Below are 24,181 nucleotides of genomic sequence, written 5' to 3' on the forward strand. Positions count from 1 at the left end.
ATCCAGGGATCTTTTCCTGACACTTCTGGGAGACCACCTCCACACTTTCAGGTGGGGACGTGGAAGGGCCAGCTAGCCCACATGGGACTTGAGCGATTTCACCCGCTGCCCTCACCCTCTTGCAGGCAAACCCTTGCACGCAGCAGGAGGCAGAAGAGTCGCTGCACGCGCTCGTGTGCAGCGTGCCGCTTAGGTGGTGCTGAGAGAGCTTCACCAGCCTCACAGGCAGAGCCAGTGGCACCCACTACTGGTAAGGTTGCCTGACCTTTCCCCATTATAGGGTCTTGTTTGACAGGCCAGGTGGAACAGTCCCATGCTGTGTGTTTGCCTTGGGCTGATTTTAGTTTTTTTAAGTGGAAGAGCAGCAGCCCAAATATTTCTGCTGTGTCTGAGAGCAAGGCTTGAGGAGGAAAAAAAAAAGTGTTTATTTTAATCATTAAAAAAAGAAAGCCAGTGACTGCCCCTCAGAACGTTTTTCTGCTCTGATGCTTTGGCTCAGAGCCTTGCACCAGTGCAGACATTTGGTCTTTCAGAAAAAGGCAAATAGCTACACAAAACCATCTGCCTTCAACGCCCTTGGGGAGGGCTCCCCCACACTCTTCATATATCTTGAATTACTTTCCTGGGACCACCTCACTTGGTCAGTGCTTTGGCCCCTCCAGGTTTTAGGCCCCCCCGTACCACTGTCACAGCACAGCATGTGTGTGTTTGTGTGTAGGAAAAGACATGGCAAGAAGGGTGGTGGGGCTTGGGCGAGATGGTGGAAGGAGAGGGGAAAAGCAGGGTGCTGCTTACGTTCACAGCAAGCCACAGCAAGATTGTAAAGCTCTCTTCCTCAAAAACAGCCTGCCTCCAAGAGGACCATACCACAAGACAAGCCTAGCTCTACTGGGTTAGTCCAAGGGTCTTGTCTAGCCTTCAGTCCTGTCCCCTGCAGGTGCTGGGTGGGGGCTAGCTGGGAGCACATGGCTGGTATGGCACCATATTGGCCTGCCTGGGGTGCTTCATGGTCATCCTGAGGCAGTGGAAGCTGCACTCCTTGACAGATGCATTTTTTTTCTTCCATGAGCTTGTCCAGCCATTTCCGGACTGCCTGAAGCCTTCCATATTCACAACCTCCCTCAACTTCTAAGGAGCACCGTAGCAGTCAGCTGCCAACAGTGATATGTCAGCCACAGATTAAGTTTGGGTGTTATGTTCTCCAATGACTTTAAGACCTTGGCCTTAAGAGAAAGCCTGGCACGCTGCCCATTACTAATTGCTACCTGAACTGGCTAGATTAAAAACTTAGTCACTCCTTGCTCTGCAGTCTCCTCTGCTGACTGCCAGAGAAGCAGGCTAAGGAAAGCACTTGCTATGGGAAGAATTATCTGGGGTGTGTTCAGATCTCCCTGAGGTGAGCTTTTTGTCAAGGAAACTGCTAAGAAAGAAGCTAGCCGGTGTCAAGAGGTTGGTGGCCACTGAATGCTCAAGTCCTGAATCGCAGAGCCGCAAGTCTCCCTACCAAACCCGGGGCACAGCTGTTAATGAGCTCTCAGTGGATGCGAGCCGGGTGGCTGAAGGGAGCACAATTTAGTTGTGAGAGGGCTTGCTATGATGCCCCCAAGGCCTAAGCAACTGAGACTCCAGTGGTGCATCCTCTGAGGCACAGGCTCAACCTCCAGAGATGAGACTAGCTGCAGAAATCACCGAGAGGTGAGCAGGCTTTTGAGGTCTGACCTTTGTGGGATGATTAAAAGGGCTACAAAGACGATTAGGGGAGTGGAACATCTGTGTTATGAAGAAAGGCTGAGGGATTTGTGTCTTTTCAGTCTGGGGAAAAAAACGACTGAGGGGGGACCTTATCAACACTTATAAATACTTAAAGGGTGGGTGTCAGGAGGATGGGGCCAGGCTCTTTTCAGTGGTGCCCGGCAACAGGACAAGAGGTAACGGGCACAAACTTAAACATAGGAAGTTCCACCTAGACATGAGGAGGAACTTCTTTACTTTGAGGGTGACAGAGCACTGGAACAGGCTGCCCAGGGAGGTGGTGGAATCTCCGGCTCTGGAGACATTCAAAACCCACCTGGACGTGTTCCTGTGCAGCCTGCTCTGGGTGACCCTGCTCTGGCAGGGGGGTTGGACTAGATGATCTCCAGAGGTCCCTTCCAACCCTACCATTCTATGATTCTGTGATTCTGTGATTCTGTGATTAAAAGGGCCCTTTTTCTCCCTGCTTGCCTTCAAGCCTTGAATTTATAGTGCTACCAGACACTGCAACACACTGCCTTGGCAGCAGTGGCCAAGGTCAGAAGGCTGCTTGGTAGCCCTCTACATGACCTGCCTCGTGGCTAGCGTTAGCCTCTCAAAGCCTGTAGTGCCCATTCAGGGTTAGGGGCTGCTTTGAGGAGGTGATAAATATGGGAGGAAGACTGTAGCAGGTCAGCCACATAGGAAAAGGCCACTGCGATGGAGGATATAAGGCAGGGGTAATATGGACTGAGGCGATATGATGAGCTTTACACTTGTACCAATGCAGGGCTACAGCACAGGAAACGATACCAGGTCTTCCACTGAAAGGGCAACATAGGCACAGGCGGCTCAGGACACTGAAGATGGCAAGAGGAGAAAATGTCAGCCAGGGTGAGGACGGGGAAATGGAGGAGCATGCAGGTAATGAGAAGAGGTCCTGGGAGAAGGGGAAATGAAGAGAGGAAAGCAAACCCAGATCAGGCACAGGGTAGCAGGGATGGCGGGAGAGAGGCAGGTACGGGGGAATGATGCTGTTTATGGGAGGAAGGAGTCAGCACCAGGAATGCAAAGGCAAGGAGTCAGTACCAGTGCCTGGTCCAGAACTACAGGAGAAAAAGTGGGTATTCCCAGAGAGCTGTTTAGGCATGGATGCGGTGCCAGGTGCAGCTCAAATGCCAACAAACCGGTATGAGAGAGGGCAGGAGCGGCGTGTGAAGGGGCGCTGCCGCCTCTGTGGCATGCAGGCGGCCAGCGCTCGCCCCTCGGGTGCCCTGCACAAACTCCCTGGTTGGCACACACAACCTTCCCCCCCCCCGCCCCGCCGCCGCCCAGCAGCAGGGCCAGGGGCTTTGCTGGGGCCGCTTCGCGCGTCTTCGGCCACAGGCCGGCGGCGGGAGCCGCATCCCGGGAGCGCGGGGAGCCGGGCGAGCCGCCGCTGTGGCCAAGTCGCCTCTTGCCCGCGAGGTGGCAGCCGAAGGCCGGGAAAAAAAAACGAAAATCCGGCCCGCCTCCCATCCCCAGGCAAACCTGCGGGCAGGGAATAGCACGGCGGGGCAGGGAGGCGGCGGGGTTCCTGGCTGGGCACGCCTGCGGGAAAACGCCGGGGTCCTGCACAGCAGCGCCCCCGCTAAAGAAAGGGTGCCAGCTCTGCGTGGCTCTGAGCCACTTTTTGCCTGAGGCAGCCCAATATGGCCATGTTTTTGTGGCACGGAACCTGATCCCCATCGGTTTGCGTCTCTCCACAACCACTACGCAGCAGTATCCTTGGTACTTTGTGTGTGTGTGTGTGTGTGGGGGGTCAGATCTGATCTGCTGGTTGGTCATCCCCATCAAAAGCAAGACACCTACCCACTACAGCAGCAAGCAGCCGAGGTTGCAGGGAGTGGTGGTAAAGTTTCTAGCCTGTCCTACTTCCTCCACGCAGATATTCCCCCTTCTCTCCCCTCACTCCCTCCAGCTCCCGTTTGCAACACCTTCTGCACCTCTGAAGGGGCCCGTAAGAGAGGGGGATACAGGCTGTGCCATGCCATGTCACCCTTGCTGAACAGGCAAACTAGGTCAGACTTGAAGGCAAAACCACAAGTCCTCTTGGTAGCACAGAGGCATGCCTCCAAATGCTGTGAGCGACGTGATCACCGCCAGCAGAAATTGAACCTACGCCTTTCAAGATTCCTAATACAGCCTTTTAAGAAGGGTCACTTGAGATGCAAGCAGAAAGCAGATGTATTTCTGGTCCATACCCAGAGGGAAAAAATCACCCACCTGTCTACACATTTCACACCCACATTCGCCAATCTAGAATATTCTGCTGGGTCCTGGGTACCATCCTCTGAGTAAACCAAAACGTAGACAGGAAAAGAGACAGCGGGTGACATTTTTTCTCTTATTTACATTAACAAGACTCCAGGGCTTGACATATCTGCAGTGCTGATGGACAAGTGCCTACAGAGAAGTTTCAAAGGGCACCAGAGAGCTACAGGTTTCTTATTTGCTTTGGGGGATCTTCCCCTGGGACCCTGTCAAAGAACACGAGGTAAAACCTGGTGTAAGAGGACAATCAGCCCCCATGAGTTTCTAAACGGAAGTGAGGCCAGGAGGAGGCATGGGACAGGCTAGGAGGACTTGTCTGTGATGGGAAGGAAGGAGTGATGGCAAACCAAGTAGAGCTGGCCTGTTGTTTTTCCAAGTGCTTTCCACCCTGAGTGGCTCTGGGCTCCATGCTGTTGACAGGCTGACTCCACTTACAGTGAAGGCTGGAGACGTGCTTCTTGAGCAAAGAGGAGGACCAAAAATGAGGGAGGAATGAAAGAAAGAATGAAGGAACGGAGAAGGCGCAACGGAAAGGGGATGTGCACCATATAGGTCTCTCTCTGTCATCTCACTCCCTGGGGCCTGGAGGGGTCTTAGGTTTTACACTTGCCAGCTCCTCTGCAGGAAGTAATTTTTCTAGTCTGTTGACTCTCTTGCCAGGGCTTCAGAAGATGAAATCTTTATTATCATGAAGGCTTAAAAGGGAGGAATACTGTTAATTCCATTTTCAAGGTCATACTTTGAAAGTTATTAATTTCTTTCTTCCAGGGCTTTGCACTCTACTCTGAGGCTTTAGGGATTAGCAGCTTCTACTTACCAGGGTTCATTTGGGGCTCTTTTCTTACTACTTTCTTGTGTGTCCCCCCTCCCCTTTGAGAAGAAGACACGATTTTTCACTCCTTGTTCTTAATGTTGAGGCTGTTTTGTTCATTATCTGCTTGTACCCGGTTCTCACTACCAGTCCTGCTCCTGTAATTAAAACTTGACTGTGACTGCAGTGGCAATAGGCTGGCTTTTCTAGAGGTGGAAGTACCACTGTGTAAACTAGGGAGGATGCCCTCCAGCAACTCTCCAGCAAGATTAAGGAAACGTCTCTGATGTCTATCAATCTTAGCACACGGTTTAATGTATTTCAGAATTTGCGTGTGCTTTTTTTGCACTGAACAGTTCTTCCCCATGTTTTGGAGCTCGTTCATGGTGTACTAAGTACTCATCTATCATACCTCATGTCTTAGTCAAGATTCATTCTGTAATGCAGCGCACCCATCCTTCCCTGAGGTCTAAAGAATATCCCTGAAATTGTATTTCTCAGCGTCTTTCTGAGAAGGTCGTGGTTTTCAGGAGCTGGCTGCTTATGCCATTTATCCTGGAGCTGGTTTACAGTACTCCTAGTCTAGAATTGAACTGTTATCCTGACCAGTGAGGCTGGTGGTGGCTAGAAAACCACCTACATTGCAAGGTTACACAGATCTTTCATTACCAGATCCTGTAGATATCAAAAAGTTTGAAGGTTTTCTCACAGCTGAAAAATAGTTCTCCCACCGGTTCCATTCACCTAGCAGCTGGAGGAGATTTAAAAAAAAAAAACACTTGGCAAACTACTGATACAAAATCAGTTACTTAAAACTGCTTTGTCTTCAAACCATTCATTGAAGACTCTCATCTCACAAGCAAAACATCCAAAAAAATACACAGCACAGACTTTTTCAGGGTCCATCACAGGGAAGATCTGAGCTTTTTCTGCTTTTCACTTTCCTAGGATACAGCAATCCTTCCCCTGCTCGCCTCACAAGCACATGTGTAGTGCACAGCAGACCAAAGGTGACACCAGCACACCGTCTGGTGCCTCAATAGGGAACAAACAGCATAGCCCGCCTCACCCAGAGCACATACAGCCCCAGGAAGCAAGTTTGCTAATTGGAGGCTCTGGAACCTCTTGAAAAATTAATATTTTCATCAGCTTCATGTCTGTCTGTTTACCCACTTCATCCCTGCTATGGTCTTCCACAAGCTTTGCTGGATATTTGGCAGATTTGAGTGGCTGTGAGCAAAAATGAAGAGGAAGGGACACACCGAGGGGTGACGGGAAAAGAGACTGGAGCAGGAGAACTCAATCAGGGTGGAGCATGACCAGGATGCTTGAGGTTGCTCTGGTACTGAAATCCAGTCGTATCACTGCCTCTGCCCTTCCTATCCTTCTTCTCTAGTACCTGCAGCATGTTGCCCCCCTTACCTGTCCCTGAGGTCTACTTAGGGCCACCACTCCTCTCTGCGGACTCCCTTGCAGTGAGCTTAGTGGAAACCAACCCTTGTCCCCATACCTCCTTGCCCAGGAGTGGAACAAGCTAGGAGGAGGCTTCAGGTAGCCTTTGTCAAGGTTTCCTTGTGAACAACGAGAAGTATGGGACCTGTATCATGGGCAAACTGTCAAGAAGCCTGTGCACTTCTCTCAGCATTTCAGTGAATTAGAGATTTCACGGGAGTCAGGCTGGGCCCAGAGACTGGTGTATGTCTCTAAAGCGTATGGTCTAAGTAAATATTACTTCATGTCACCTGTAGTCCTCATCCAAGTATAGATGCATGTATGTGTCTGCAATTCCAAAGTGAGACTCCTGGTCACCTTAACGCCCTAACAGTGCAAGCATGGCTTTCATGTCTGGGCCAGGCATGGGGAAAGCTGGAGCAGAAAGCCACAGTGGTTTCCCACAGCCCATGCCCCAAACAGTAATTAAAAAGGGTAACTTACTAGAGCTTACACAGGCAGCTAAGCTTCAGCTGGATGAATGGGGGCAATAGAAAAGATCCCTGCAGCCCCTTTGGTTCATCCTTTAGATGTTCTAGGGTGCTTGGAAATTGCTCGGTGACTGTGTGATGTGCCTTGGAGCATGGGGTGTGCGCGTACGGTGCATAAGGTGACTGCCACAGGAGCGTACTCATCCACCAGTGAGCATCCGTATCTGCAACACCTACCGTAGAGGCTGCCTGGCCAGACCTCACTGAAGCTATGCTGGTTATAGCACATCCTTCTCCATGGCCTGAGCCTCTGCTCCTGTCCATGCACTCATTCTCCAGATGGCAGGGGGACATGCAGGTGATGGTGGGGAAGGGCCAAGCACATTTCTCCTTTGCCCACCTTGCCGCTAGACCTCTCCCTTTTGCAGAGGAGCTTTGCTGACAGACCTGCTCGCCCACAGGAGGGAAGGCTTGCCAGGAGCACTCTGCTTTTTCTGCAAGCCTGATTTCTTTGGAATGGTTGCCTTTTTCGTTGTGCACCCCCTCCCTCCCAAACCTCACACCTCCCTTCTCCCGGTTGTTTTTGTTTTTAGAGAGAGCGCTTAGACAGCTGTATTAATCATGCAAGCCCAGCCATGTGTAATGTGCTTTATCAACAGCAGAGCAGACACTGAATGGCAACTGGTTCACAAGCGGGCCCGGTGCAGTGCCTGAGCTGGGTAGATAAACCTGCCGCTTCCCAAACCGACTTACCGTCATGGGTTAGTGAATGGAGAGACTGTTCACTTGGGACAATAACCAGAGGGGAGGCCAATTTGTTAGGCAAATTCTTGAGTGGTTTACACTGGAAATGGAAGGGGGAGGAGGAGGAGGATGAAGGTGGGAATTACGCTTTGGTCATTTTCTCTCAGGGGTGGGAGGAATTTTTGTGTGTGCGCAAGGATTAAATCAAGACAACCGTAGCTGTTCTTCATCCTCCTCCCTGCTGCCCTCCACACTTCGGTCCCAGTCAGCCCAGCTGGCGGCTCAACACGGGAAGTAAGGAGAGCAAGAGGGAAAGGATTTAGGTAGACCTGCTGCGCAGTGAGTATAAATTGCCTTCATCCTCTCTAAGGAGGAAAGTTCAGTTGATGGCTTCAAAAACTCATCTAACATACAGATGGTATCAGGCTGTGAGCGTCCTCCGGGCTGAGGATATCTGTCTCAGGAGGGTTGTAGCCTGCCCGAGCTCTGCTCTGCAGGGTAATCTGTCCATGCTGCACCGCTGACACTATCAGTGTCCCTACCGGCCAACTGATTTTCCATGGCAGTTACTCTTCCATGGTTTGTTTCTAATCTCTGCAGTGCAGTTGTGTGTTTTCTCCCCCACTGGTTTCACCCAACCTCCACTCTCCCACCTGACTGCTGTGCCCCGACCTCTGCTTTGCAGGGCTGTTCTGCGTGCAGGCAAAGCCACACCTGTGACTAAGCAGACTTTGAAATGCCTTCCCTATCCCAGTGCAAGGGCCCATCTCAGAGGAATATCTTTCTGGGACTTCCAGTCTCAGTTCCTACCCTCTGCCACTGCTCTTCCTCACTTGCTGGATTCTCCACAGCATTGCTACTGGAGAGGGTTATGCAAATATATGCAACCCAGGGCTCATTTTGGAATAAATCAATCTAAATTAAAATTAATGAACAAAAAGCAGAGAAACAGATCAAGCAATAAAGCCATTTCTCTCTCTTTCCCCCTGTGTCTCTCTTTTTTCTTTAAGAAAGCTGGTTTCTTTTCTTTATGTTTTTTTGGGGGGGGGAGAAGCAGAACAGTTTTTAATTTTTTTAAGCAATCTCAGCAAACAGAAACTGTTGCTATCCAGAAAAACCTGTCAAGCAATGCTCGTAGCTGTAGTAGAAATAATTCTTGGCATTTCTCTTTTTCCCTAAAATGCTGTTTCCAGATACATCCCTACTACCCTTTTTGGAAGGCACTGTCATCATCTCTGACTTTGATTTTATTCATTTTTAACCACACGCTCTAAATAAGATACAATGCCACCCCTTGCCTGGTACCTATGAAATAGCAAGAAACAATTAATATGATGTTGGCTTTCTGCCTTCACCCTGTCTTGTCCTTCCTATTCCCTTGGCCTGAGACCCCTGCAGGCTTGGCACTCAACGGGATCCCAGCCTTCACTGCCTGCAGACATGGCAGGGATGGACATTGACCCCAGGCAGCAAGAGAAGCTTAACCTGCTTGAGCATCCACCCTGCAAAGACACCCTCTTCTGCACTCAGCAAATGGAGAATGAGCTCTTTGGAAAATCCGGCCGGATACCACCATCCGGAAGCAAGGAGAGACGTGAGTTGTGCTTCCCGCCCAGGGTCATGGGGGTTATCAGGTGCCAATGCCCAGGGCTCAGTCAGCTTTCAGGGAAGAGAGGCATGCTCCAAGTAGGCAGGCACGCAGCACTGCACAGTGAAGAATACAGCTGAACTATGGCCTCTGAATGCCTGCAGATTTAGGGGAATACCAGACTCTCACATGGCTCCACAAATGCCCTTCTATGCTTGGTCCCTATGGCCATTATTTTTCTCTGCTGGTGGTTTCTATGTCAGGATCACGATAGGACAACATTGGCTATTTTGACCTATTTGTGCTACAGCTTCCCCAGCTCTGCCAACTAGTTTGTTTCAAAGGCTCTGAAGGCCTGGATTTTCAATGACCCCTTCTTGGATCCCATCTGAGAAATCACCCTCTGGCCTCAGTGAAGAGGACTCCAGAGACAGATGGGTTCTTTAGCTGGCCACACCATGCTGGGAAGGCTGGTTTCTGTGAACTGGTCCCACACCACGGCCTAGTCAGCAAACGCCCATAATGTGTTAACCCCTTACTGTCTGTCCTCTCAGATGTTTTCCCTCATGCTTCTCTCCTTAGCTTTAAGACATTCAGATGTTTGTCCGTTTGCCAAAGTAGACTCCACTGACACAAGAGCTGCAGCAGGACCAACAGGGCCACGCACAGGAGAAAGTGAAAGGAGAGCAGGGATGGGTGGCGGTGACCACCGCAACACATGAACCCTCTTCTCCACGGCTAGGACCTCCATGGGGAGGGAAAAGGACTGAGAGGGTATTAGAAAGAAAAATGCTGTCTGTTTCCCACTCTGGTCATCAACCCAAATGAACATCTCTTTTCTCCCTTCCCCCAGCTCCCGCCCACCTGATGAAGGCATTAGTGACAGAACAGGCTACACGGGCTACAGCTAAATGGAGACTAGCTACGATCTACAGTCAGACAGGGTCATTCTCCAATCAGTGTGTGTTTTGGCAGAAAGACAGGACTGCTCATTCTCCTTTTCCCTCCCCCTCCACTAATTACTAACACACTATTGCTATAAATCTTTTGTCACCCTGTTGATGCCCGTGACTTTGTCTGATCAGGCCCCAAAGACTGGCACACTTGATGCCCCGCAGGCAGTTCTGGATTTGCCGCTCTCTGGGAAACACACCATCTCCCTTCCAGAGCTCCCAGGGCATTCCAGCTAACCGCGCTGAGGAAACCCCTGGTTAGTCTGTGGTAAGATCTCATCAAAAAACTCCTGTGAGGAAGACTCCTGGGTTTTGAAGCGCATCGGGTCTGGCTAAGCCATTCTGATGTGGATACTAGGTGCTAATCACAGGGGAGGAAGTCTATATTCAAAGGGCTGAGGACAAAGGACAATGGAGGACAGAGATGGAGCTAGTGCCATAATTGTGACAGACCCCTTTGAGGTTCAACAGCAACCCCACTTGCCCTGTTGTTGGCAGCTGTGGTGTGGAATGAGTAAATTCTCCTTTTCCAGAAGAAAACCCTTTCGAAAAGCCACCTGATGATGCAATAAGGCTCCCTTTGTGACAGCCAGGTCTCGTGTCATCCCATTATAACATGATGTTACAATGCAGACAGGAAGACATGGTGATGTGGCATCATCCCAGAAGACATTTCAGGGCATTTTGAGTGCCTGGCTGCAAAGTCAGGAGGGCTGGAAAATTTACCAAGGACAATTCAGTTGAGAGTTGAATCAGCTGGGCTCCACCAGCCTTTTAGGAAGCTGCCTCATCAAATTCAAGTCCCATGTGTTTAGTTGAATGGGCTGTTTCTGAGTCTCCAGCCTGCCTGAAAGCAAGATGTTTCCACAGCAGCTCGTTAATGATAGCAATGCTTAGCATGACTACAGTGCTCTTCATCTCAAAACGCCTTCCTTTTAAATTAATGCTCAAAACCCCACAGGGCAGGGAAGTGTTACTGAGGCTTAAGAGAAGTGGAAATTGAGGGAGAAAAAGGGAGGAGGCTGTGATTCTGGTCATTGAGGAGAGGCTTATTTGAGAGCTGAGGACTGCATCTCAGAACATCAACTCATAGGGAGAAAAAGGTCTAAGAAGAAAATTTTATGCCTAAGGTTTCTTTGAAGGTGAACAGCAAAGTAAAAGCAAACGTTGAGGTAAGTGCCTGTGCTGAACACCCACATCAGAGAAGCTGGTAGGCGCTTTCAGAAAACAAACAAGGTCCGGAACATTTAAATTCTATTTCCCCCCTCTGCAAAATCTGCTTTGTGTGTCCTGGGTCACTGGACATATCCCAGCATTTGGCACCACAAAGTCCTGGAGACTCCTCACAGAAGTGATGTCACACCAGGATGTCCTTCAAGATGATCTCAGGAGACTGGGGAGCAGTAAAAGGAAAAAAATAACAACTTCAAAGACAGAGGAGGAAGTGTTTTAAAGGATTGACTAAGGCTGTGCAGGATGGCCTTGGCAGCTTGATTAGGAGGGGTATTTGGTATGGAAAACCTGGCCTTGCTCACTTGCGGTTTTTGCTTTATCATTTAGCTTAATGGGCTACTAATTCAAAACCAGCTGTAAACAGAACTGGCTATGAAAAAAATTAACACTGCCTGCCTGTGGAATTTAAGGATATATAATAAAAATAATCATAAAAAGAAAGAGCCCTGGGTTTTCCATCAGACAAAAATATTTGTCATTGAAAATTCTGCTTAAAAAAAGAACACCCAAAATTGGAAAACTCCTCAAAACCTTACATCCCAAACAGCCTCAGCAACTTTAATTTCATACCCAAGCACAAGTTTCATTTGCAATACATACGATAATGCTGTTTAATTGGATTTATTTTTCCACACTAGGTTCCCAATGGCCTACTTTACTCCTTTTCTCAGCTCCTTGAATGTTATTTACAAATCACTCTCTGGGATTTAATTTTAATGGTAGCTTGATTTCTCCGCTCCCTCCCCCCTCCTTTTTTTTGTAGGTACTTTTCTTTAATTGTATTTGTGGATTTGCCTTTTAAATAGGCAATTGTGACTACATCCTGAGCCTGAGTAAGTTGCCAAGAGCAGAGCTTGATTTGAAAGAGTAGAGTAGTTAAACGGAGCTGGTGTAACACCCAGCATTTATTGTTCTTTTATGGGAGTACCTGCAGGTGCTTTACTTGGGTAGGTGCCCTTTTGCAAAACAACATGGGTTCGTAATAACACTCTACTCCAAAGCTCTGCGCAGACATTAACTATTTAGGCCTCTGAACATCCCATGAGTTGAGTGTATCTTCATCGCATGGCGGTAAAACAAAGATACTAAGGCGCCCTAGGCCAAGATTTTTTAAGCGAATACGGGGACTGGCTGCCTTATTGATTTAGTTTCAAACGCTGCTTCCAGACACTGTAGCCTGCTTTCTGGAAGTGCCCAGCCTCTGCGCTTTTTCAGAACCTCAAGGTCACATCCAAACCTCAGGACCTGAGGCATGCTTGGGAAGCACAGAGACAGGAAAAATACTCAGACCCTGTTTTGCCTTCATACCTTCTTCCCTTGGAATAAAGCAGACAGAAACATCTCATCGTGCACCTCTTTTCACGCTCTCTGCCTCAAATGCAGCACTATGTGACTGGCAGACTTGGGGGGGGTGTGACAGAGGAATGAGAAAAAAAAGTGTTTCACTGTGAATAGTTTGCACAACTAGAGGGAAAAAACCTCCTGGCAGCAATTTAATTTTTAGCTTCTCACTTGTCCCTTCTGCAAAATTTTAGGTCTGCTTATGCTTTTGATCCAAATCACAACATGTGGGCAAAGACAGCTTAGGATGAGAATACATATGAGTAGGTCTTCAGACAAATTGAACCTCACTGAAGACTGTCCAGACCTGGGTGAGGACACAATGTCATGGCTCAAAGCTTGGCTAAAGGTTGTTGCTGTTTAGTTGATTGGTTTTTTTGAAAAGGGAGAAGGAAAGGGGAAGGATGAGGAAGGTGAGCAGAAGAGACCAAATGACATGTAGACAAGAAGGGAAAGCCCTTCTTTTCCTGCAGTTCTGAGCTGTTTTGCCCATCCCTAGCTCTGAGCTTTTGTCAGGATGATGGAGAATGACCCGGCTAAAGAGCTACTTCAACATAAAACAGATACTGACCTGGAAAAGGATTGGGGAGTGTGGGTAAAACTCGTTCTAAGGGGGGAAAAAAAACAATAAGCAACATGCAGGAGAAAAGGAAAAGCCACTTTTCACACCAAGCAAGCAGCAGATACAAACCTGATGGAGGTGTCCATCCCCAAATTAGATGAACTAGAGTAGGTTTCATATACGCAGCGTTTTGCTAGCAACACACCTAATACACATCAGCATCCCCTGGGACTGCGAGTCAGAGAGAAGTAATTTGAAAAACTAAACAAATAATATCCACACAGCAAGAGGGATTAAGCACCTGCAGTGAAGGTAATTGGAGTTGATGGGCCATATCTCCCCTCTGACTTTCAAGACCACTCGTGTCATCACACTACAACTCCTCTTAGCTACACCTCTGGCTGGAAGCTAGTCTTGGCAGAGAGGCGAGTTATGGAAGTCCTCCATGGGTAGTTGCTGCCTCCCCACAACCTTCTCCACAATGGATTTCTTGCCAGTGACAGGTCCCCTGAGGATCTGAGCATGGGCGCAGTCACCCTGGAGAATCCTCAAGGGCATTCTGCTTCTTTTGAGCTTTTGTCTTCAATGGGAACAGAGTTTTTTCAGACTCATCAACCTCTAGTGCTACCCAGAGCCTGCTGTTTTGGTTACAGGGTTTTTACAATGCATCCTCCTCGTTCTACGTCACAGCAGGACCTTGTTATACGTCACTGCTGGCTTCACGCTTTGCTTCTTCCACACAAGGATCTCAAAAGAATTGCACAGAGACTGAGGGAAACCAGTGTCAGAGACCTCAGTCTGAGGCTACCAGCAGTGTTAATTCCATTTTAGAGATCGTGCAGTTGATGCACAGAGCAAGGAAGCAATTTGCCCAAGGTCAAATACTGAACTGTTGGCAGAGCCAGGAACAGAACCAAGAATTCAAGTTCCCCAGGCCTGACTCTAATCACTGGGTCTCCTTTCGTTACCTTCAGAGCTTGCTGGATGCCTCGTACTGACTGAGACAAGCTCCGACTCATGAACTGATCAGTAAGTACAGATTTAGTAGTAGAGATATGCCACTGTGCAGCAGCTGGTAGGCCTGGAGCAATGAGTTGTCTCCTGGTTTACCTGTGAGGATGGTGCTAACATCACTGCTGATGGACACAGTGCTTGGCAGGATACACCAGTAGTCCACTATTATTCTCTGATCTACTCAGGTCCAGCTTTTTGGAGGCCAATACTCTTTACACAGCACCCTTGGTGCAAGGAGCTAGTTTCTGACTCGCTGGAGCCCAGGAGGATGTAGCAGGCCAGGGCCATCCCTGCGACACTGGCAGATCTCCTGCCCTCGTGGTGGAAATGGAGCTGTTTGAATCCACAGCAGGCACAGGGGAGATTGTCTCTCGCATAGAAAATACACGGCTAGCCTGGATCTCTGTGTTTATGTAGCAACAGGGGACTATTGTTCTGCGAAAGCAGGCTGTTGTGCTGACATGACTTCCTTGTTATTTAGTTTGGTTAAATAACTCAGCTCCCCTTTACCTTCTTCCTGCACAGCAGGCTGCAGACTGCACAGCATAAGCAGTTAAAGCAAAGCACTACGGCCTCATTATCATGCTGCTTTCTATTCAAGGACTCTACCTCTGTTCCCCTCGCCCGCTGCGCACCGCCTTTATTGCTCCACCCCGGCGCATTAGCAGTGGCTCAGCCTTGCCCCATCTAGCTGTCACCCCAACCACTTCCCTCCTCTCCCAATCTCCCCATGATTGGCAGCCCCTGGTAAAACACGGGGTTTGCACCACGAGCTGCTAAGAGAGTTTTTGACCATAGTTACGCTCCAAACCCTAGCAGTGGCCACCCTCAGCAAATGCTCATGTGCCACAAAGCGCCGGCAGGGAGTTAGGAGAAGGGGTGTAAGCGTGGGCACACAGCCAGCACTTGTGCTGGGGCGCTAACAAATAACGGCAAGTTAGAGGCAAGTGCCAGCTCTTCTTCGTAACGTGCCTCTCGCTGGGATCAAAACTGCTGGACTGAAATGATAACTCTACCTGAAGCCTCTGGAGGAGACAGGGGTGGGATCCTGTCTGCCGCTGCTGCATCTAATTGGCAGGGGCCTTGCCAGCTGCTGCTTCACCTCCACGTTTCCCTGCTCCCTGAAGGGTGCAGAGGATGCAATCCACAGAGGATGCAGCAGGCGACCCGCCGAGGTGGCTGTCGCCTGTAATTGAGACAATTTAGCCAGCAGGACTGTGTAAGGATGTGCAGCACTGCCCTGTTGTCAACTGGTTTATCCTCTGGGATGGGCTAGCTCTGCGGGAGGCAGGAGGCAACTAATTTGGAAGAGCTTTCAGTTCTTTTCACTGCCTTGCTAGAATGCGCCAGGTGCCGTGTCTGCTTCTGCGTGCCTGTCGGGGTGTGTGTGCTTGCTTATACATCACACAGGTGCACGCGAATGTATACGTACTCGCGTACACATAATCCTACGTATCTATATGCTTGTACAGCAGATGTGTACCTGGTGTATATATATGCACATTTAGTGAGTTAGTTAGTTAGTTCTGTGTAGCACTTTTCACCTCTGTTGCTCTGCGATGGCAGCCCTGGCTTGGCCTCTCTGTCAGGTAACTTTCACAGAGATCCGCACTCTCATGAAGGTTCCTGCCCCTTTCCTAGGTCTCACAGTATTTTGTGCTTGGGGGTTCCTAGTCTCTGCGGAGCTGAATCAACCTCCTGCCTTGCTAATGCTGCAGAACATGGTCCTACCTCCCAACTCCTCATGTCCACAGACGCGTGATATGGCTTCCCCTCTTACACGGGCTCTGGTGCTTGTTGAGCCCTTCCCTGAACTAATTCAGCTCAGTACAACAAAAGACAACACTGGGGGGCACTTTGGGGGGTAGGTGGTAAAGCTCAATTACATTTTGACTGGTTTAGCAGGTTGAACTGGCTCAGCATGGGGTTCACCGAGTACCAGAATACGGGAAACAACAAAAGCAGTGGCGGAGAGCGGGGTGAGCAGCAGGAGTGGGGAGGAAGGGATGGCGGCAAGCTATTAGATCAGTTGTATCATCAAACTGTACCTGAGTACCCTCTCTGCGAACCTATTCCATATTGCTGTTGGAGACAGGTTCCTGGGTAAGACAGACCTTTGGTATGGCCATTTTTATGTTGTTGTAAACTCAGTCTCCAGGAGTGAGGGGTATAAATCTCACCACCTACAGCAGGCAATCCTGCTGCTACATCCTTTAAGGAAGATCACCAGCTATCTATTCATACAGCTCAAGGGAGCCGCTTTTCTATTTTAATGCATCTTCTGTCTATGGCACTGACATCTAAGGCACTTGGTCTCTCCGAGAGTTTTTCAATGCTGGCTGAGATTTCCTGGAATTGTAGTCACCCAATTTCGTCTATTGCTAAACTGTTCTTTCACATCATTTTGCTAGCTCCCCTTCTGCCCTCCACCTCAGGCAAAGCTGCCAGTACCTCATTATTAACTCTCTGGTTGTTTCTTCACTCCTGGCTGCTGCTCTTTTTTTGTGCTGCAATGGGACGCTGAGGAACCATCACTGTATCTGCCTCCCTCGTGGGATGTTGCCCTACAGTGAGCTTGTTCTCTATTTAAAAAAGAAATAAAATCCCTGATTCTAGGGATCAAAACCACTCCAAAGTATTTGAGTATCAGCTGCACCTTGCAAAAACTTGGCACTGCTTTCTTTTTCTACCTGGGTGTGTGGCTGGGAGTGTGCATTACCTGTTATTTCAGCTACTGTGTGATCACCACAGCATTTTTTTCATCTGTGTTTGTAGACTTTTTCAGCTGTTTCTTTATCTTTATGAGGCTGGATTCCCTTCACTCATTTCACCCCTGATTTCCTAACCTTAGAAATACCAGCCGTAGTCTGCCTGAATTTATTTTTTTTTCTCTCTTTTTCTCTCTTCCACGCTAACTAGAAGGAGAACAGAGATTTCCTGAAACAATATGAAGCAATTACACACTGAAGAAATAAGGATTAACTAAGCAACAAAGTTAGGAACGGTTAAAAGTTAGAAACACTGAAAATCATCAAATCTCGCTCTGCTCCCGCACCTCCATTCTTCTGGCTCTTGTGAAGTTCTCTAGTGTTTTCCAGCATAAATAGGCCTTGAATTTCTAAGGTGAAAATGATAAACAAAATCCGACAACTTGAAAGAATGAAAGTTTGCTTCTTGCACATCAAAAGGAGGCTAAAATAGGACCCTCGCTGTTGCAAGGCATCTTTAATAGTTGCCACATTTCCTCCTGGAATAGTTAACGGCCACTTTACAAGATCTCCCTGGGTCTCTTACAGGTTCTGCCGCTCATTTTACGACCATGGGTAAACCACTCTTCTCTTTGTACCTTAGTTTCCTACTGCAAAATGGTGCTAATAATGCTCACCCATTTCTACGTAACCAGGGATGTTAAAATATTCATTGCTAGCAAATCCTTTGAGATCCTTTGAGGTGAAGTTCTGAAGTCATGCAAAATGCTTTTCTAGCAAAACCAACCCCCCAGCTAAAATCATGTGCGCATACATACATTATGGAATTTCATCTTATATTTTGTTTCAGTGATGCATTTCGGCTCATCTGTGTAACAGGAACCAACAGAGAGGGCCAAATTTAGAATTCAGCCACAAATAAGGGATTCTAAACTTAGCATTATATTAATATCAGCAAGAACAAATCTGGAGTATTTGAAAATTGTGTTCCAGATTGCTGCCTGAGGATTTTATTTGAATCTCATGACAGTCACAAGACCAGGGTGTAAAGACTTTCAAAGGAGAAATTTGCTTTGTGTGCTGCAATGCTACAGGAAATCAAATATATGTTCTTTTATGATAATATCTGTTCTTTAGGAAAAAAAATTCCACAGAATACACCCAAATTTTGCAAAAATTCAAACTGCCATGAAATAAATTCAGGGGTGGTAAACAAAGAATGCCAATGGATTTATCCGTTTGCACTACATCTGTTAAAAAATAACCAAACCAAAACATTGTTTTTCTGCTGGCTTGATTAATGTGAGCATACACAGCAGACACTACACTAAACTGCGTGCCACACTATGACTGCTTTACAGCGCTTATCGTTTTTGTCTTTAAAAGGACATGCAGGGCATGGCCTGAGTGTTTTAATTCAATTTGGGAATGTCAGAGGAATACAGCCCTAAGTCACTTTTGCATCCGTATGTCCATTCTTGTGGGTGGGTCATTCTGCTGCAGTCTATTTCTGGTGGCAATAACAATGCGTGGTCCAAGTTGAGCCCAAGTTTTGGTCCTGGAATGGGGAACTGCGTTTTGAATACGCCACAGTTTGTACGTGTGCATGGGTGGCAGGTGAGGGGCAGTGGCTCTGTTAAGGGTCAGGTTTGAATCAGCTTCAAAATTCGGAACCAGCAGGTTAACTCTGCTCTAGAATTTGGCCTAGTCCCAACTTCTGTCTGTTTACACTTACTACGACAAACTCAGTAACTCAAAGGTAGCAGAATGAGATCCAAGGAATTTTATTCCATATTTCATCTGCTGATTACCTTTTCCTCCGTGTTCCCTATGGTATGCCCCTTTAAATCATTCTGTCTTTTCCCACTTCTTTCCCTTCCATTTTCAAACTCATTTCTCTTTTTCTTGACTCTCTCTTGTTCTCCTCAGGCTCAGTGGCTAGTTCTCTCCATCTCTCTGAATTACTTGTCATTTCTCAGCTGTCACAGACCCTCTGAGCCCTGGCCTTCTGTCTCCTTATTAAAGGGGCTGTCATTCTACAGAGTTTTTTGTTTCCAGCTTTAAAACAAACATGTTTTTATTATTTTAACAAAATCTGACTTCAGCAAAGAAAGTCAATCGAAGGGATGGACTGTAAACCTTTCAATTGGGCTGTGTTTGTGTTTCATGGTCAGTATGAACCTGTAGGTATCTGAAGCAGAATGCTGAAAGCCAGTTCATGGTTGGAGGTTTGGGGGAATGGGGGTGGCTTTCCCAAGTTTTGGTCACCGTGTGCGTCCTACATAGCCTGGTCTTTGTGAGAGCGATCTGGACGTCCCTTCACCCTCTCCCATACTTACTGTAAAGGTATAGGCTGGCATTTGTGACTCCCAGCTTGTTGGCAGCCACGCAGGTGTAGTTCCCGTAGTGTTCCTCAGTGACGTTGGCCACCATCAGCAGAGACTGGGTCCCCGTGCTCTTTATCTCCAGACCGTTGGCGCTGTTTATCCTGTGAAGACAGGGCAAGAAGTGCATAGTGCAATGGTAGTTGTGCACTGGGAAGTAAATCACTGCCAGGCAGGCAGTAAACCAGTCATTCAGTCCAGCTGGTAGGTGAGGATGGAGGGAGCTGGGAAAGAGATGCGAGAAGAAAGAGGCCAAAGAAGGCATTGACGGAAGGTAGAAGGAGGGAATGAAAGGAAGAAGGAGCACACTGGGGAGAAATGCCAAAGGTAAAGCAGTGGAGAAACAAGAAAAGCTGAGGGAAAGGGAGGAAGCCTTTACCCAGCACCAACTAACACTTGGAAATGAACACACCATGGCCAGCTGAGGGCTAGCCTGTACTTGAACAAAAGGTTTTTAGTGAAACACATCAATTCATCTGTTCCAATATGTGCATATACTGAAGCTGAGTTACTCCTGAGCCTGTGCACATGGGTCATGTTAAAAACTAGCATAATAACACAACCTTCTTTATGCCAGGTAAATGCTCAGGGATAAGGGACAGATCCCTTTCCTCTTCTCAATTTCTCCCATATGCAAATCCGGGAGGCTCAGGTCACACAGATGGGGGAATCCTACACCTCAGCAGCACCTTCCCCCAGATGAAGGCATCTAGAATGGCATTACCTACTTGGAGACTAACATTGCCTATTTTTTTGGCTGTATCATGGGCATGCACGAACATCATCAGGAAGAAAGCAATATTGATGTCTAATTGTGTATTCGCCCATAATGGATTTAAAGGCAAGAATTCCATCCTCTGCACTTCCTTCAGCGCCCCTAGCACAGAGAGGGATTGCCTCCTCCAGCCCTGACCATGCTGCCTCTGCTGAGTCTGATGGGACCATTGAGACTTCCTGTGGTTTGTGAAGAGCAATTTGAGGAGAAGAGCTGTGGAGTATGATAGGTGATTCTCTAAGGAGAATCCTCTATTGAGTGGACCGAAAAGGAGAGAAGGGAAGAGGCAAGCTAAGGGTCTTACCTGGTATCATCTCTGTACCACTCGAAATCAGGCGTGGGCACTGCTGACGCCTCGCAGCGGAGTAAGGCTTGTCGTCCCGTGGCTGCTTCATTGCTCTTGGACTCTGTGATAGTGGGAGGGTCTGCAGGAAGGAAACATGTGGTCACTTCACACACTTCCAGGTGGAACGGAACAGTGAAACTATGTCAAGCCTGGCCTCCTCATGCAAACCATTTGAGCCGATGGAGGCCCACGGCTGCTGCTTGCTGTGGCACATGGTCCCCCCTGCTCCTCTGGAGAATACCTCCTCTTTGAACTCTCCCTAATACACCGCATTAGCATCGCTCCTTATGCGTGCTTCTCTTCAGCAACACTGGAGAAAGTTCTGTCATAAATGCATAGGCATACACAGGCAGAGTTAAGGTTAATGATGGACTTCTGTAATTTATGAATATTTACCTGTGGATCTCTAGTTCACATGGGGTCATCAGAGAGAAGAGGATGAGAGAAACACTTTGTCAAGGGTAAAGGAAGACAGCAAACGTAAAAGGAATACAGTAGGAACACTAGCATGAAAATTATTTTCCATACAACCTCTGTGTCAAAACTATAAGAAAGGAAAGGACTGAGGCAACATGTATGAGACAGAAATACATTCACAGCTTAAAAGGGGGGAGCTTTAGAGAAGCTGTGGGTGCACCTTTGAGAGCCAGACCACTTGTTGAGACACTTCCCTTAGGTGTCTGAAGTTACAAATCCTGCCCAAACCTTGCCGGACGTGATGCTTGGTCACAGGTTCCAAGAGGGCTTGCTCATGATTGCTCTACTTTGAAGCCTGAGAGTTGTGCCACGGGCAAACAAAACTCAGGAAACATATAGGTGTGCTCCGCTGGACCCAGGCCTCAGCGCTGGCTGGGTGCCAGGTAGGGTAGGCACTGGCATCCTCCAATCCCAGCACCATGTTCAAAATGTTAAGCGACAAGCTTTACATGTTAAAAGGCGGAATTATTTCCACCTGTCTCTCATCACTAATACTTGCATACCCTGAGATTACAGGGCTGCAACTCAGATGGCTACTTTGCTGAGACTCAAGTTACCGTAAAGCACGGTCTGTGTGTACAGAGTACAGCTTCACTGTCTGTATCCATCCCAGCACTGAAAGGCCAAAAAAAGAATCAAAAGGGATTGTGTCAGTCAAAGGAAATATAATTCTGTCTGGAAAATGTATGGAAAGAAGTTTGTTTGTGAACACATTAGCCATCTCAATGTGGTCCCTTTCCTGACCTTAATCGGGATTTTATGCAGGGCTTTAGGGATATTGCAGTGCGCCCTCTAACATCATAAATATTAATAAGTGTACATAAATAGGATCCTACATTCAAAGGCTGTGGGTTCACGTAAATATTTTAATTTGGAAAGGAGGAGGGGTAATAAAAGGATAGTGAAGGTGATTTTTTAAGCATCCTTCTTCGATTTTTTCGTTCGGGCGGTATATCTTCTTGCTGTCCGCAGCGAGACAAACCTTTTCCATTTCACTGAATCCAGCGCAAGAGGCGAGTCGGAAAATGAATGAGCACCTTTCTGTGGGCCCACAAAATGACCCCGGCAGGCATGTGCTCCCCGGGCTGCTGCCAAGGAGCCCAGCCCCTCGCTCTGAGCAGCCCCTGCCTTAGCCTCCCTCCTTGCCTTTTCAAAGACCAGAGTCCAGACCTGTGGATACGCCATACCTCACCTGCCACTGCTTTTGTTAAGGCACTGCCAGCCCCGAGGCTGCCCGCTCAGTGAAGGGCAGTCTGCTTGTTCCAGTCCTCTCCCAGGAGAAGTCACAGGCGGTGGCCCTGAACAAACCAGCCTGTTGTACCCAAAAGCAGCTGCTCTGTGTTCAGCTGTTTGCTGCCAGGGAAGCCAGGAGTGCGTTCCCTTTAGCTGTTTTCCTCCTGCTCTTGCCTCAGTTTCCCTGTCTGTGATGTGCAATGGCCATTTCTCGGGAAGCCTGAAGGTGGTAGTGTGAGACCAAAGCAAAGCGAGGATGCTCTCTCCGGCAGTCCGGGCTGACAAGCTTCGTGCTCCATCCACAGTGTCAGCAGGATGAGGCCAGGAAGCTCCTGAGGTTGGGCAGGTCAAACTTACTGTAGTTTTCAAACTTACTGTAGTTTTCCCACTTTCTGCTGCTTGTGGTGTAGTTTACGGAAGCAAGATAAGGAAAGACGTATGCAAATGTCTAGCTTTCATTCCCCAAACAGGACTGATTTTTTTCCTGGTCCTTAGGACTTCTTAGACTTTTCCCCTCTGTTTTGAAAGAAAAGATCTGTCCTTAGGGAATTTATAAGTTTCTTACATTACAAATTGGGCCACCTAATAATATTACAATACTCTATCACATTATATTTTCATATATTCCAACAGTAAAAATGTTTAAGATCTTACTGTAGCATAGTTATTATGAGTTGAAACTAAGTCAAAATCAAACATTTTGACTTTATACAAACAATCTGTTTCAACCATGTTAAAAGCATCGTTGAAATTATGTTTCACAGAAATATTTGAAAATATTAATTCGTTCTCATGGAATGTCTTGGGTTTATAAACTCAGCTGTTTTTGACAGGAAAAAACCTTTACCAGTTTTAGTGCAGAAAATCTGCTACTACAGTTTCACATTAATGCCAAATTTGGCCCATGAAGCAGCTGGTATTAAACCACTGCCACCCAATTTCTAAGGGAATTATAAAAAACTCTGTGGATTCTGAAGATGCTGCAGGGAGCTATAACCTTGATATCTAAGCAAGACAGGCAAGTTGATCTGATGTGATGGCCCAAAGGGAAACAAAGAGACAAAGAACAAGAAGGGTACTAAAATGTGCTAAAATCGCCTGTGGTGGCAAATTAAACTGGGATGGGCTGAAGCACTTCCTGCCGTCAGCTCTCTGCCCTATCCCAACCCCCCAAAAGTGCCACCTGTGAATCAAGGCCATGCACGTGCACCCTGAAATATGTCTGAAACCATCTCTATTTTCAGTTTAAGTTAATATTCTGGTGTGTAAACTGAAGAAGGTTGGGAGAGGACATACCTCCCATCCACCCATCCACCCATCCATCCATCCATCCATCCATCCATCCATCCATCCATCCCTGCTGCAGCCGATGTTAGCCTCCAAGCACGGAACAGAGCAGGTAGGTGGGGATATTCACTTTAAATCATTCCAGTGCCAAATATAAGCCATACAAATATGGAGGTGGACATATACACACGCAGGATTAAAAGAGTAACAAAATATTTTGGTCACTGTGAGAGGAGCATGCCAGCAGAGTGAAGTGGACATCTGCCTAAGCACGTATGGGCGATAGGATCCATGCCCCACTTGTACATAGGTGTGGATGTAAGCCATGTAGCTCACTGTGCCTCTCGGTGTTTTTAGGTGGATTGCCGTATCCTTTGGTCAGTTCTGCATTTCATTGCTGCACAGAGGGTCTCTTAGAGAGGACTTTATGTTAGTGACCTGAAACCAGCACAAAAGTCAAGTTTTTGCACCCTCTCATGAACACGTCTCTACCGCACGTCGCCCCAGGCCCCTGGGCAGTGATGCCCACGTAGGCACTGCTGAGATGGCTGGGTGCAGGCAGGCGTGTGTTTGCTCTGAGCCGGCTGAACCCTCCCTTATCTTTCCTTGCTGCCTTGCTGAAGCTTCTCTTCATGCTATTGTTCTCCTGAATAACAATGAGTGAAAACAAGGCATCGCCAGCGTTTCTGAGGGGAGAGACAGGGGCACCTCACAGCTCCTCTCTTTTTTTCTTTCTTTTCTTATATATTACCAGGTTTA

General features: G+C 47.8%; 1 protein-coding gene across 3 annotated transcripts in view; it reads right to left on the bottom strand.

Moving 5' to 3' along the window:
• Positions 1-24,181, bottom strand: part of LSAMP (limbic system associated membrane protein) — a 1,022,135-nt gene that overhangs the window by 5,041 nt on the left and 992,913 nt on the right. For 2 of the 3 annotated variants that reach the window (XM_063351430.1, XM_063351420.1), the window contains 3 exons: positions 20,384-20,504; positions 19,260-19,408; positions 13,208-13,243 (listed from right to left, as the gene is read on the bottom strand). In XM_063351430.1, the coding sequence (XP_063207500.1) occupies positions 13,208-13,243; positions 19,260-19,408; positions 20,384-20,504 (306 nt within the window). The remainder of the gene's footprint in view (positions 1-13,207; positions 13,244-19,259; positions 19,409-20,383; positions 20,505-24,181) is intronic. The other variant, XM_063351438.1, reaches the window with a different exon arrangement.

Source organism: Chroicocephalus ridibundus, chromosome 1, assembly GCF_963924245.1.
Source record: "Chroicocephalus ridibundus chromosome 1, bChrRid1.1, whole genome shotgun sequence".
NCBI classification, from domain to species: domain Eukaryota; kingdom Metazoa; phylum Chordata; class Aves; order Charadriiformes; family Laridae; genus Chroicocephalus; species Chroicocephalus ridibundus.